The following is a 16,690-nucleotide window of genomic DNA, read 5'->3' as shown; positions in this document are numbered from 1 at the left end:
CCGAAGAATAACAGTGTATAGGCAGTTGGTTCCTTGTAGAAAATGGGACAAAACTGGTGCAGTAGCAAGTTGCTAGAACACATCCTCGTATGTCGAAGATGAAACTAATGAAAGGTTGACGAATCTGGTACAATCATAATCCATGTATACCAGGAGCAGTAGATATAATATGTACCAAACTTGAATCTCAGGCTGAGAGAGTGTATAACCTCTTGGAAGCTTTTTGATATTGACCCTCAGGATAATGTTGTCTGTCTGACAATTCAAACCTGACGAAGGTGTGCATGTGTTCCTGACTCTGCCTTCTGGAGAAGTGAAGGGAAACACACGGAGTGGCTTTTTTGTCTCGATCCACGTAACCTGTAATGGTGATTTCTCTTCGTGAGCACCATTAGATGATCCATGGCTGGCGGGTGTGTGGACCTGATCCATGAAGATCCCGGGGGGAATAGGTCCGCAGTATCTCCAGCTTGTCACAAGAGTTGACTATGTTTGAAGGACAAGATGAACAGAATCAGGCAGTCCAGCTTGCTCACATGGTTGGAGCAGGTCATCGTATCCAAAGATGTAGATTGATGCTCATGATGTCAATCACTGAATGTCCAATCCAACTTAATTTTAATACAGACCACTATAGTGGGTATAGTGTAGGTGTGGTGTCAATCCTATCTGTAGATGTCTGCGATGTAGTCGTGATTGTCGCATCCCTAGGTGGTGAGTCGAGTGTTCGGTGCGTTGCTGTAAGGCCGCTGATAAGGACTGCAAGTGAGATCCACGAAGTAGAGAACACGGTCTGATCTCTGTGATCCCATCAAGTTGGTAAGGGGTTAGTCGTTGGAGGAGCCGTACTTCCATCACAGGAAGTTGAGAGGGAGGCATCACAACCGGGGAGTGCGACTTGTCAGGCAATTGCTGGTCTGAATGCTCATCAGTAGTGGACACTGAACGTGAATAAGAGGAAGGTCAACGTCGATCCTCACATCAATGTCAATGGGGAGTAGCAGCATAGCGATAGTAATCCAGCAACGAGGGGTATTCGGGGAAGGGCAAATATCGATGATCCCCATATCGATCAGGTGTTGGGTAAGGATAGTATTGCAAAGGCTGGTATTGCTTTGATGGAGATGGATGTTGATCCCACTCAATGTCCCTGTCGTATCCAGAACGTCAAGATAAGTGTCGATAGGGATGACGTTGAGAGTCCAAGTCCAAAGAAAACGATTGATCGAGGAGACGATGACGGGTTGTCAAACTCACACATTTACTGTACATTCAAACACATGCAAATGGTATGCTTGAAACCGAAATTGCACAAACAAGATACCATACAGCCACTCTGGGTTGTACTGACTGGCAATCCCATGGACTGAGAACATTTTTGACATTCATAAATAAAGTCACATTGCCAAGACAATCACATCAATCTGGTTCACCTGTAAAAACTATGACAGCCAACAGATACTCTCACCTGTGATTAGTGCAATGACTGAGGAATCGATTTTGAGAGCATAACATATGACCGGGAGGTCCGGCTGCACGTCCAATTTTGCAGCTACATTCTCGAAGTGTATGCATGACATGGGCAAGACAACAGCTATGGTTCAGTAACAGGAGATTAGTCCTCTTCACAGATGAGTCCAAGTTTCATCTTGACAGCAGTAAGGGACAATTTATATTGACGAAAGATGACATGTTGTGTAAATGCTTAACATTCTGTATTTGGTGGTGGGAACATAATATTGTAGGGAGGCATCACTGCACATCACAGGACCCATCTGGTACTCATCAATCATACAGGTGTATGGTACTCTGACAAAGTTATCCTCCTCACATCTTCCTTCAAGCCCATGTGGATGTCACACTTTGTTTACGCCAACTTCCAAACCATTTGGTGATATTGTTGCAGGTGTAACAGGCCTTGGTCTAATTCTGGAATGACGTCCCATCAGCCCAACCATCCTGTGTCGCCAAAAAGGCGCATTAGAAGGTTTAGCAACTGCTAAAGGTAGTCATGTATACTGACATGATTCTCCACGGCACTTTGAGCCTGAGATGCTGTTTACACAGAGGACATGTGTTGTTGACACTGTCCAGATTAATTCAGTGTTCAAACAGTAAGTTTCCAAAAATACTTCCTCTTTTGACTGGCGATGTTTGGCAGAATATTTTCTTTGGGGGGGGGGGGCATGGATAAACTAAAACATCCAAGGCTTGGGGGTTTCTTAGTTTCTTGTTGGTTCATATCAACAAATGATATGAAACTCCTAGTAGATGAACAGTACCTTGTGGGTTAGTTCAGCAGCAGAACCCATTATATAAGTATCATGGTACAACATTTATACTAAGTTATCTTATAATAATTAGATCTACATCAAGTGCTTTTATGAGTTATCATGGTGTAATATTTATACACCATTTCATATAATTATAGTTTAGCAAGTAATAATTATCATCAGGTAAAATGCATATATAAAATATCAGTAGTTTCAGTTATAGCTTTTTAGATGGCTGCTAGCCTAAGGTATCAAGATCCCATCTCCCAGACAAAGGATATTTATTTAAGTTTATCTGTCATCACCTACCGGGGTATATTAGAATAACATTACTTCAATTAAGACTCATTAAGGATTAGCCCCCATACAAGCTCGTCTATAGTGCATTAAGGATTAGCCCCCATACAAGCTCATCTATAGTGACACCCTAATCTCTTTCAAAGCATCCAGTAAATACGTCAACAAGATTAGTGCCAGTCCAACAGGATAAACAGGATTTAGTATTCCCCTCTGTCTAGCCATCCATTTAGCTTAGGACACAACCAATCGTGTATCAACCAATCACATTCCTTTCTATTGTTCAAACTTTCATTAAATACATACTGTAGCCAAGTTCTAGCAGAGAAGGGGTTTGACTCTCTTACCAAGCAGACCTCTCTCCCACAGCCCAGAGTGTGTACCGACTCTCTGTGGCACCCTCAGTTATTTCTAAGTATATTGTAAATTGTTAATTGTTCTTGTAAATAAAATTGTGATTAGTCTCCTGTGACTCTGGCTCTTTGCTGACTAATTCCCCAAGAAAACCAGCACGTCATTTGGAAGGTATTGTTCACCTAGAACAGTTCCATGATATAAGCTTCCTATACTTTGATAGGCTACTTTTCATGTTGGAAGGGTTGTGAAGAAAACATCTATAATTTTCGCACAATGTATTTCACCTGCTTTGACAAATGTTGTTGCACATGTTACTGTGGACATCAGTTTTATACAAACATTGGCTAATTTCAATTTGTCAAAATCTGCACCATATGCATGAAAGTGTTACTTATGCAAACTTGTGTGGTGTTATTGATATGAAGTCTCCATATCATACTTTCATGACATTATTCATTTCATGAGTGAACGACCTTTTACATGTTGGTTTGTGTTATTAGTTTTTAAGCCACATGATCAGCATTGGGTTAGCTACAATCCAGTGGTCTAAAAATAATCAAGCTTGACACGACCTTTGTGATAATTCATTGGCTGCGCATGCTCTGGCTAAGGGGAGTGGTACACGCCACAACATAAAATATTATCTGATTAATGTTGTCTAACATTCGCATCATACATTTGTTTTGAATTGTCTGATATAAATTTTCACCATCACTATGCTCAAGATTTATTGAACAAGTTAAACATTGAAAAGTTATATTTCCTGTCCTTAAAAAGAAGCTTTATATGATATACATTTTTAAAAACTGTTGAAAAAATCTTTTGTTAATGGGCACCAAAACCAAACAAATTGGAAACACTGTAAACATACCTAATGAAAAGGGTGAGGTATGTTAAGGACTGTTAAGGAATTTTCAGAAATATTCTTGAAAGTCATCAAAGGTACTGTGCTCATCAGATAGAAAGTTATATGTAGTTATACACAAGGAAAAACTGGCTTAATTGTCTGTGTAATTCTGTTTCAAGAAATATTCATCTTAAGTATCTACACAAAAGTTGCAGCTTTATGACGGTGAAATTTTTATGGTGAGTCAATTCCTTGTCTGTCATCAGGAGCACCGAGGGGAAGCAGGAAGTAGGTCTCTACGTAAACAATGTCCTAGGCAGGTGTAAGCACTGATTTGAATGGATAAATGAGAAATCCCAGACAAGTCATGGGTTGAGTCATGAAAAGCCGCTTTTTTTTAATACCGTATTTGACAAAATAAATGCCCCTCTCTAATAAGGTGCCCATGGCGAAATACTTGCTAATGTTCTGGCAAGAGAACAATCCCAGTAAGCGACCTTCTGATTGATCAATGTACACAAAACTTATTTATTCGTGTATAATACCTACTCGTGTGTTATATGCACCCTTAATTATGGAGAATTAAATTCTTGAAATATATTTCTCTCCTGCATAATACACATGTTTGTAGTCTCTTTTACCAATTTTATTCAAAATTTAATGCATACATTAATTTCGGCGAAATCATGTGTCCCACTGATACTTACAACTTCCATTTACCTCCTTTAGAGTCCGCTTTACCACATACCATGATACCACCAATGCAATGATCATATTTTCTTCTGTTTTAGTTTTGACGAGTCCACACATCAAGATAAACATATGTCATGTTAACTTTCAATGAGAAAATATCTCAAAACGATCAAAACAAGACAAAAGGATATTGATTAAAAATGGACTTATGTGTCGAGTAACAATACTTTCTAAATATACAAATCCAAATGTAATAGAATGTTAAATGCCAAAAATAGGTAATATTTAAATAATTTCAATATTTCAGTATTTTCAATAGGACTGCTGGATTGAACCTCATGAATAAATTTAAGTGTGATCATTGGGAACAAGCATGTACCATGGCAAAAATGTGCAAAATTTGACAGAAATTCTGTGCTCATCTTTTAGAGACATTTAAATAGATTATTCTTGCAAAGGCTAATTGGGCAGAAAATGTAAACTGATTCAGTATTAGCTCAATCTGTCAGCAGAGAATGTCAAAGTGCACATGATTCTGGACTGAGAGAAGTTGAGCCATAATCCTTGTGAATAACCATTCGGGAAAGGATATTTGGGAAGGATATTCAGGAAAGAATGACTGGAAACTTTTAGAGGAAACCAAATTAGGATAATTGTACAACGAGGGATGAAGCAGTACATATCCTTCAGTTTGAGAGAGATGCTCTAGATTACATCTGGAAGTGAGGTGGATGTTAAAGAAGTACTTCTTTAAAACCTTCAATCGTTGCATATTTTCAACACTTCTTGACACTTTTAGTGCATCGATCCTAGCAGGATCATGGTGAGGACAGTGAGAATAGGCTCTAACATAATGCCTTTATGGAAAATTTAACTCTAGTCTTGGATGTGACGAATGAATGCTGTAACCACTAGGCTACTCCACAACCTCGATGTTGAGGTAAGGTACAAATAAGGGCTTTAAATACAGATATTCCAACATGAGGAAGTTTATGACCAATTGCATGCTGAATACAAACAAAACAAATTTCAATAATTTTATCTACACTTATGTATTTGGTCATGGTTTATATATTACAGTCAATGTCTATAATCAGACAACATGTATAAAGACTGAAAATTTCATTCAATGTGTACATTGCCTGAGTTAATCAGTCATGTGATGTGACAGGCATCACGACTGATGCGAAAAGAATCGTGATTTTGCAACACTATCCAACATGGAGTTTTTACGTTTCGAAAAGGAATAGGCTGACAAGGGTAATGGAAGTCTTTTCGGAATGACAAAGAGAAGACACCTGATAGTTTTGTAATTGAACTTCACATGTAGCTATAAATTATTTGATTAAATAGTTACATTATATATACCACAATATTTTTGTGAAGATAAGAATTTATGGATGAACAACTTCTTTATTACAATTAAGAGCGACGTTTCGGTGTAGGTTCTAACACTGTATCAAGCAAGTGATGTATTTTTGTGTTTGATAGTGATCACTGCCCTCTTATTACTATCATTTTATTATATATATACTGAACCGCAAAAGAAAAGTCACCCCAAGTAACATTGCATGAAAAGTTGTGAAAGTTGTGAAAGTGGTATGTAATAGCCTTGGTCACGATTGATTGACGACTGGAGTCTTTTGATGTTCATGGCTTCTTGTAGTTTCCTGATCTTGAAGTCTTTGAGGTTGGTGGCAAGGGTTGTGACTTTGGAGACTGAGCTTTGATGTTCTTTTATTCGGGTTTTGAGGGGCCTAGATGTGTCTCCTGTGTAAGCTTGTCCAAATTGCATGGAATGTGGTACACTGCTCCTGATGGTTCTAGCTTGTGTCTGGATGGTGGTTTCCCTGTGGTTTTAATTGTGTTCTGAATGGTATGACTTCTCTTGAAAACTACATCAATTTGGCCTGTTTCCTTAAGAGTCTCTGGATTTTGTGGCTAACTGTTCCAAAGTAGGGGAGGCTGATTACAAAGGGTGCAGACTGTTGACGTGGGGATTTCTGAGATTTCTTGGTGATGTTCTTTATGGTCTGTTGTACTAGTTTCTCAGGATAGAGGTTATACTGTGTAAATACTTGTTTGAGGTGGCTTAGTGAGTGAGTGAGTGAGTATGGTTTTACGCCGCTTTTAGCAATATTCCAGCAATATCTCGGCTGGGAACACCAGAAATGTTGAGGTGGCTTAGTTCAGTAGATGTTGTGAGCTCGTCTCGCTAGGGTTGAGACAATTCCTTTCTTGACTTGAGGTGGATGGTTGGAGGCAGTGGTCCGGAGTTTGTCGTTATTATCTTTCTGTACGAGTCCATCATGGAAGGGGAGCTGTCGATTGGTAATCCGTGAGTTCCGTGCAAATTTAAATGCACATGTGCACAAGCACATTTCTTGCCCTATAAAAATCCACCCAGATCGGATAACATTCATTCTTTATTGAATTGCTACCACATGCCAAGATTGACAAGAAATCAGTGACAAAAAGCCCTTGGACGATTGCAAGGTGGACAAACAGCCCAGCAAGTAGCCAATGCATTTCAAGTCCATGTAAGGACCATATACAGGCTCAAGCAACAGTACCAGACCACCAACACAACAGATGACCGACCACCTAGTGGAAGACCAAGGGTCACCCACCCGATGTCGGGATCATTAGATTGTGCGACAGCATCTTCAAGATCGCTTTGTTACTGCTGCGGACACTGCTCAACAGACAATGGGGACACACCAGCGACACATTAGAGCGGACACCGTGCGTTAACGATTGACGAGCAGACACCTCCACTGTCACAGGCCACACCAAGGACCCATTCTGACACCACGTCATCGCCGGGGCCGTCTTCAGTAGACAACATAGCACCAGCATTGGTGTCACCTGCAGTGGAGAAGAGTCCTCTTCTCAGACGAGGGCTGTTATCTCAACAGCAGTTGGCAGAGAGAGTGTCTGGCGACGTTGTGGGGAGCGTTATTTGGAGAGAGACTCATAGGGTGGTCCGAGCATAATGGTGTGGGGTGGAATTGGTCTTGCACAGAGGGTTTGCCCTGTGGTCTTCCAGAACATTGGTCCATAGAGAGGCAATTGTGTCACAGGTGTCACAGGTACATTGATCAAGTCTTGAGACCACACACCATACCTCATGTGATTGATAAATCCCGTGTCCACACTGCGAGAGCAATAAGAGACTTCCTCCAGCAGAATGGCATCAGAACCGTGCAGCGGCCTGCCCTCAGTCCCGATTAAAATCCCATTAAGCACCTGTGGGATGAGATTCAAAGAAGGCTGAATGACGTCTGACCAAGGCCGACAACTGCAGCTGAACTGCGTCAGGCATTCCTCAGAGTGTGGGCTCAAGTGCCTATGGTCTTCATCAACCGCCTCATCCATTCCATGTATCGACGTTGCACTACAGTCATCAATGCACATGGCGGATACACGAGATACTGACTTGTGATGCCATTTTCTCAGAGACTAGTGTTGTGTTCATTTGACACTTTAATTTCATCCTTGATGATCAGTTTTGCCAAGTTTCATCTTTTTAATATGTCTCAAAGTATGTTTGGACAAATAAGGTTTCTCATATATCTATCCATGGTGATGTTTCTTTTGCAGTTCAGTATACTATCATTGAATATCGTTTAACCACTCTATTTACACAATTTATGTGTTCTCTGTCCATCATGTTGTTACAGTATTATCCTACTATTGTCATTACTTTACCTACTCATCTTATCCCACTCATGTATGCAATTGTTGTTTCTGTTAAACCTCTACTGTTAATCCTTCACCTACTATATACAGTATTCAACTCAATAAGCACTAATAAGCGGCAATATTTGCTAATACATGTATATTGGCTTGTGAACAATCCAAATTAGCACCCTTTCCAATTGATTAATGTACACATGACTCATTCATTTGTGTATAATACGCACTCTTGTGTTTTATGCAGCCTTAATTAAGGGCAGTTAAATTCTGGAAATATATATATATAAATAGATATATATATCTGTTGAAAATAAACATTTCAGGCTGTCAGCATAAACCATGATCTTTAAACTCTGGTTTTTTTTTAACCAAAATAATATTCTAATAAGAGCCCCATCTTTCTAATTTTGAGATCGGTACTTATTACGTTCAATACGGTATATTCTGTTCCATGTTTTTCATTCAGTCTTGTTTGACAACGGTATAAGGATCTATACCGAAACGTTGCTTTTTAACAGTGAGAAGTTGTTATCCATAAACTGTGCTTACTTTGTCAACCGTCAACCTCTAAGTAATGCCTATCAAACAATTCACTCTATTGTGTACTGCAGCTGCTGTGTAATAATTTGTATTGATTTGTAAACCTAGTGAACTTTTGTAATACATTTATTAATTGTATGCCACATGTTGGTTGGTTGGTTTCACCCTTAGCTCTCTTACATACAGATTTCTGCGTTAACATAGTGTTAGAATTTGGGCATCGACACGTAACAACAGGCATTAACTGTAACATATATAAGTGCAAAATGTGCAAGTGACAGAAAGAACAAAAAGGCAAGTTGTTGGTCATATAAACACACCAGATTCTTAATTTTAAAATTATCTATTTCTGTTAGGCCAGAAATAATCCTTATCATACCTCATCCTTCAAAATTCATAACATTAACATGAAACTACATATTAAAGTAATTGAAATCAAAAACAATTTATGGACAACTATACCAACCTATCACATAAGATTTAACCAATAAAAAGAATAATTAAATCATTTGCAGAAACTATGTCAATTGTGCCCAATAAAACCTATGCACTGAATGTATTTTGGGCCATTAACTTGATATTGGATAAAATGTCTGTCTGTCTAATGTTTTATAGTCGTCATCATTGAGGTGTTTTGTAAACTTATGAGAGGTTCCAAGATGATTCCCAAATAATAGTTCACAGCCTCCTTCAGGAGAAAGTAAATTGTTTTCTTTTTTTCGCAGGTTGATAAGTAAGATTATGCCTACTGTTTTGAATGTATTTTGCATGTTTTGTCTGATGCCACACTTAAATGACCAGTTTCAGACAGGATTTTGCTATTTGTGTTATACGTGATGCATTTGCAAATCACAGCTGATATGTTGCTGTCCCTGGGGGTTCCATCATCAGCAAAGTTATATTTTGGCCTGGAATAGAAGCCACAGAATATTTCTACCAATAGAGCCCATGTGTATGAAATCCTAGAAGTGACGTTGTTGCCCTGTCACCCTTACATAATCAAGCAAAAAAGTATCAATAATAACCAAAGTGTGACAACGCCAACATTCTGATCATTTGTTGCATTTGAATAATGATATTTTGTTTTTAATCTAAGGGCGACAATGCAACATTTTAAAGGTCAAAATATGTCACACTGTCACTCCATCTAAAATTATATTTTTTTAATATGAGATATTTACAGCAAGAATCAATCTCTCTGCATTTCTATTTCAAATCAATGAGAACACATTTGGTCCAACACGGCAACAGTCTCAGCTACAGCAACATGCTTTGACGAGTTGTGTCCCTTAGGTGTGCCAGAAACCTTAGGTCATGGGTTCAAATCCTTGATTCCTCCAGATTATGTATTTAGGTTTATCAGTACCATACAAATGCTTGTGGGTTTCACTGAAGTGATTAAACCTAACATCACTTCTGTCTTTCCTCCCACATCAAACTGTCAGATGTGTAATTTACTGAAATATTGTTTACAGTGGCGTATTCAAACAATATTCACTTCCTCATGATGAAATGACATTTAGAGCTCTTGGTAAATTAAGATAAGACACATATTTCACAATAATGTTTTTGAGATGTCTGTATGATATTAACTAATACACCAAACTACAGATGACTTACATCCATTTAACTTCTTTATGGACCTGTGTATGCGCATTTGTAATTGTTGGGACTAGACTTAAATCCCTGGGTACATTCATCCCTAATTATAGATCATGTTTTGTTAAAAGTTATAAAACTATAAAGTTAAAAATAAAAAGTAACCAATAGAAGTATGACAATGGATTTTCTTGAAATGTCACCTTGGTGCAGAATCAGAAAACTGAGTTTTCAGATATGCTCTTCAGAATTGAATAAATGATATGATGTGATTGGCTTAATATGATCTGGCTCTTAATCCTATGAATAAAAAGTGAATTGGACCAAATGTTACCTTTGTTCTGTTTTTAATATGTCAGCATTATTGTGTATTCTGTAGCATTTGAATAAATATATAAAGATATTGGATCAACTGTGATTTGCTTGGTGGAATTTAAAATGACTTGTACTTACAAATTGAATAGACCTCTGTGTTTAATATATTAATCTCTCTGTGTATAAGGAAGAGACGTCATAGATGTCAACTTCTTTATTATGAGGAACACAATGTTTCGGAGTATATGCTTACTCCTTCATCAGGTGAAAGAATGCTATGAGCCAGAAAGCATATATATATGTACACGTAAGAACACCAAAAATAATAAGATAACTAAAGATGGAAACTTAACAAGGGAAGGCTACAGATAATTGGCGCTGATAGGTGATTAGCAATAGACAATGTGGAAGCCAACACTTTACAGTAATTAACAGTGATAGTTATGGACAACTGAAAGCCAGGACTAAATATCACTGACAGTTAATGGCAGTGGAACAAAGGGCAAACAGGAGGCTGGGGGTAATCAGCACTGATAGATAAACGAATAGAAATAGCAAAGGGTAAATGCATGGAAGCCAGCTAGATAATAGGCACCGACAAAGATCAAAGCAATAAGTCCCAAGCACAAGGTAGATGGGTTCCCTGGTCACGGTTCATGGCTGGCTGGTTTCTCCTGATGTCAATAGCTTCTTGTAGTTTTCTTTGTTGACAGCTGTTGTTCTTTGGTGGCTTCCCACATGATGTTATGGTCTTGGTTCTTGAGGATGTGTTCTGAAATAGAGTATTTCAGGTGTTGTTTGTTGACAGAGGCCTGATATTCTTTGAGTCTGGTGTTGAGGGTTCTGAGGGTTTCTCTGATGTACTAGTGGCCACAGTTGCAGGGGATCTGGTACATACATCCTTGGGGGTTGGGACTTACACTGCTTGTGCCACTGCCATTGGCTTGTAGATGGGTCTTGATGGACTTATCACTAGAAAAGGTGACATCCATGTTGGCTTTGTTCTTGATGATGCAGAAAATCTGTTGAGTGCGACAGGGCCTTGGTAGGGGTAGACCTGAAATACGCTATTTCAGAACACATCCTGTAAAGTGTTGGCTTCCACATTGTCTATTGCTAATCACCTATCAGTGCCAATTATCTGTAGCCTTCCCTTGTTAAGTTTCCATCTTTAGTTATCTTATTATTTTTGGTGTTCTTACGTGTACATATATATATGCTTTCTGGCTCATAGCATTCTTTCACCTGATGAAGGAGTAAGCATATACTCCGAAACGTTGTGTTCCTCATAATAAAGAAGTTGACATCTATGAATTCTCTTTCTTATGTGTACCACTTCTAAATGCCTTTCAAAGACTTGTCTCTGTGTATACCCGGCCATTTGAAAACTTCCATTTTAATATGATCAGAGCATGTGTGGGTGGGGGTGCATACCTCCTCTCTTTTGTAGATACCTAACTTGTGTCGCTATCATATGTTTCTGTTCTTTGTGACTTGGGTGTAGTGTGCAGACCCCTCTTTTTTTAAAATCCTAGATCTGCCTTTGAAAACCCACGACTGCTGCTGTATAACTTCAAACCAGAAACTTCCATGAGTCAAGCTAATTTGAAAGTATATTCACATGCAGTCCTATTATATACTTACAAACCTTTAAAACCTTTAAAGAATGAATGAATTTGACAGTAACATTTCTTTGCATTTGATATGAACAGAAAAAGAGACATATCTTAATTCATTTTAAGTCTTTGGAAGATGCTTTGTATTCTTGTAAATATCAAGATCTGGGTCTTATGAAACCTCTGGTGACCTCGACCTTTTGACAGTTGATAACCAAATTCTTCTTACATGGATGTACTGGACAATTAACATGCATAGAACAAATACTCACGGTAAAGGGTTGTCAAAGCTGTCCAACATTTCCATCTTTCTGTAGTACTTAGCCAGCTTCACAGCAAAGATTACGCTTGGCAAAAAGAAAAACACACACCAACCAATGGAAAACCAGAATCCATTCTGCAAATATCAAACAAAAATAAGAACAAATTACAAAATGAGACAAAACTTGAAGCAATTGTTTGTAAGAACTTACAGTCTCATAATAACAGCACTTAAGAATGTTGCTTGCTTGCACAATGTCGGCAAAGAAATTAATGTCTGCATTAATAATGGCGCACATTTTTTCTCTCAACATGTTACACTATATTACTTGCCTGTGGAGAGATATCTCGTTTAATAAACATATACAGCTGTATTACACATTGTGCAATACCCAAAACAGTTTTCACGAACAAATATTGAAAACTGCCAACAGTCCAACTGTCCAACAAGGGTACTAAAGTCTGATAGTATGCAAACAAATTGCATCCACTTGTAATGAATTTATGCAAGCAATGACCAAATATGGCCTACATAACTAGGGCAACTTGGAAGACCATATATGGTCTTCTGCCCTAAATAAAGGATCAAGAACCATGATAGATCAGGTTAATCTCGGTACACCCAAATTACCCATTTGCCATCTCTAATGCCACCATGTGAGGATCTGATATTCCGGTATTAAAACTTATTTACCAGACAATAAGTCATCACTATAAAACCGCAGTGACATGCAGTTATCATGTTGTTGACTTCAATGATACTATTCGTCATCAGACTCCTCTTCATCTGAAGAAAGGCTTGGGGTCAGCGTACCGTCATCTTCATCTTCATCATTCAAGTCCAAATCATCCACCGACAAGTTTCGAGGCACCTGAGGGCACTCAAACCACACCATAGCCAACCTGTTATTGTCATCCACTTTCCAACCATGCCCGATGGGACCAAATCCTACTGGCTCTGCACTGCATGCATTCTTCCAGATAAATGCCACATGGTTGGTTTGCTTTAGTTTTTCTTCAAGAACTGCTCGAGTGTGGCCGCAACATCCACATCAATCGTATCTGACATTCCTAGCATGGATAATGCCTGAACAAATCTTTCATTCTTCACCAAAATTTCATATGGTTTCGACTTCGCCTTCCTCCTGAATGCTGCAGTGAAGTCGCAGCCTGTGAAGGCATGGAAGCTGGGCAGTGCTTCACATACAACAGGAGTGAGGTTCTCAGCCAGGCAATGTCAATGAGGCGCCGAGGATTCTTCGAATTCACTCCTGCATCCATCCACAACCTCGCATATATATATTTTGCGTGGTATAGCAGAAGAATGAATACATCCGTATCGATGCTGCGGACTACCACTCCTGGCATCTCCTCAGAGGCAGCAACAAAGTTTGCGTAAAACACCAGCCTCGTGTTGGCTTCCTCATGGGTACACCCGAGGTCGTTAACTGTTATCCTCTCTACCTGTCTACCATTTGGTGTGAAGAGGAAGCATTCCTGTCCAGTTGCATGATACAGCTTGGATGACAATAACAGGTTGGCTATGGTGTGGTTTGAGTGCCCTCAGGTGCCTCGAAACTTGTCGGTGGATGATTTGGAATTGAATGATGAGGATGAAGATGACGGTACGCTGACCCCAAGTCTTTCTTCAGATGAAGAGGAGTCTGATGACGAATAGTATCATTGAAGTCAACAACATGATAACTGCATGTCACTGCGGTTTTATAGTAATGACTTATTGTCTGGTAAATAAGTCTTAATACCGGAATATCAGATCCTCATATGGTGGCATTAGAGATGGCAAATGGGTAATTTGGGTGTACCAAGATTAACCTGATCTATCATGGTTCTTGATCTTTTATTTAGGGCAGAAGACCATATATGGTCTTTCAAGTTGCCCTAGTTATGTAGGTCATATTTGTTCATTGCTTGCATAAATTCATTACAAGTGGATGCAATTTGTTTGCATACTATCAGACTTTAGCACCCTTGTTGGACCCTTGACCCTTAAACCCTTGGTTACCCAAGAAAAGATTACCATAGGCCTACTTCGCAGTTTATCATAATATCATCCTGTATTCAAAATAACTTGGCTACATTTCCACTGAATATGTGGATTCATATGGAAGTGCCATCTGGTGGTGAAAATCGTAACTTTTGAGACATATCTGGGCTGAGAGCTGAAAATGCACATTATCTACAGTGCTGTGGGCTAGCCTAACCTCAAGATATTGCTTCAAAAATGGTTTTAAAAACTTACCTAGCATCTTATCTAATAAAACGTATTCACTTAATAAAAATATCTGTCTTTCCTACTAAACTGGGCTTGGATAAGAAAAAAAGCGGAATTTTTAGCTCAAGGGTCGTCACGTGACCTTTGACCCCCTACTGACCTGTAAAATGGTCAATTTGCAAATTCCATGATTGGATCCAATGGAGGTTATCACGATGTTCATTTTGACACCTAGATCTCTTTTATAGGTCCATTAATAAGAGCACATTTCAATTTTGAAGTTGCCCTACCCCACTTTTTCGCCAGATAGTCCATACCGGCAAAATGAGAGAAACGGGTTAATTCTGGCTAAATGCCCCGGCTGTGCCATTCAAGCAGTTCTGTTTTGGATACCTCATGGGATACCCCTTTCAGAAATACCAATGAAAGACTCTCTCATTTCATGCAGATAAATGACCCCTGGCTCCTGGACTAATAGTGTCGTTAGCTGAAAACGAAAATGATCTGAACAGTACATTGATGTTATTTCTGTCGGAGATTCAAAACCAAAAGCGTGAACAGTACCGCGGCAACACTCTATACGATATTGTGTCTTCAGTATTACTTAAGAAGGAATGGGGTTTGTCGTCAATTTCTTTGAGTCATCTTGTTACACCGGTATGCGATCCGTTCTTGATGCAAAGATGAAATTACTAGCTCAAAACGGGATAGGGGTTGAAAAACAACAAGCGGATGTCATCACTGAACAGCAAGAAGATGTACTTTGGGAAAGAGGTATACTCGGAGAACATACACCACAGAAGCTCTTGGACACCCTCGTCTATTTAATCGGGTTGAACTTTGCTCTTAGGGCAGGAGATGAACACAGAAACCTACGCAGTGGTTCAAATTCACAGTTACAGTTGTTGATGTCAAGCAATGGCATCAAACGATTCCTGACAGTGTTGGGATGGATACGGCGCAGTCCAGGAATTGTCTGGGACGTCGATACTGCCGTTTGGAACCTGTGTCAGAGATGTGTAACTTGAATCCATCTGTCCTGTCTTGGCGTCGTTAATCGGGGACGTCCTGAACGTGGGTGGTCGGCAATGTCATTTGTGTTCTGATAACGCCTCACCAATGCCGATATCGTGTTACGATGGCATTGGAAATGTGTTGCCACCTGTTGTTGCCTCATTCCCGCTCGGATCATTCCAATGACTTCATGACGCTGTGCAGCTGTCAATCTTGGCATGATTTGCTTGTGATATGCTTGTGTCTGCGCCGGAGAAGTTTTGAATTTTTGAATGACCACAGATCATGCTTTCCAAAGTGACAGCGAATTTTGAGTTGCACATGCTGTGTACAGCTGCACAGGATGCACGTGCAGTTAACACATTGCACGCCCATAGGCCCCCATCAATGACGTCATATCGTATGGCACGTGCATGAGCGTTTGAATGTCTCCAATAATTGCTGTGTTCAAACCTGTATTTCATATGTGGACGGTGTGCCCTTATATCTATATTTTCTCTGTGCACAGTTTCTTAATGTGGCTAGTATAATTGCAACATTACCGTGGATGTTAGAGAATGCGATAATGCATTTTGGCAATCGCCAGACTTCGGATCAACATGGCCGGAGTTCGAATCCCAAATAATATTTCTATATATTCAGTGGTCACACCCAGTGTCAGTATACTATATATATCTTGGAGCTGCTATTTTTTGCCTTACAAGCCCCTGTTGTACTCCTAAAACTAATATGACAAGGAAATAAAAGTTGCATTTTCATATATTGCAAAATTAAATGTTTATGTGATATAATCAAGCAAAATAAGCTTTTCTTTTATCAGAGGACATCCAAGGAAATGGCGGATACAGTAGACTCAATCGTGCAGAGAAAATCAAGACGTCCCAGTGCTTCTGTAACTGGTCCCCCTGTTATTGACGCCGCAACCTTTAATCCGCCAGGCAACCAA

At 39.3% G+C, this 16,690-nt stretch overlaps 1 protein-coding gene across 4 annotated transcripts in view; it reads right to left on the bottom strand.

Moving 5' to 3' along the window:
* LOC139452190 (prominin-1-like) overlaps positions 1 to 16,690 on the bottom strand; it is a 508,194-nt gene that overhangs the window by 68,149 nt on the left and 423,355 nt on the right. For all 4 annotated transcript variants that reach the window (XR_011652352.1, XM_071233561.1, XM_071233559.1 and 1 more), the window contains one exon: positions 12,509 to 12,633. Coding sequence is in view for 3 of the 4 variants with exons in the window: in XM_071233561.1 (XP_071089662.1) it covers positions 12,509 to 12,633 (125 nt within the window). In the remaining variant the exon portion in view is untranslated. The remainder of the gene's footprint in view (positions 1 to 12,508; positions 12,634 to 16,690) is intronic.

The sequence above is a fragment of the Haliotis cracherodii genome, unplaced genomic scaffold, assembly GCF_022045235.1.
Source record: "Haliotis cracherodii isolate W230 unplaced genomic scaffold, xgHalCrac1.p SCAF_9, whole genome shotgun sequence".
In the NCBI taxonomy this organism is placed as follows: Eukaryota; Metazoa; Mollusca; class Gastropoda; order Lepetellida; family Haliotidae; genus Haliotis; species Haliotis cracherodii.
This window is presented reverse-complemented; position numbering and strand designations above follow the sequence as displayed.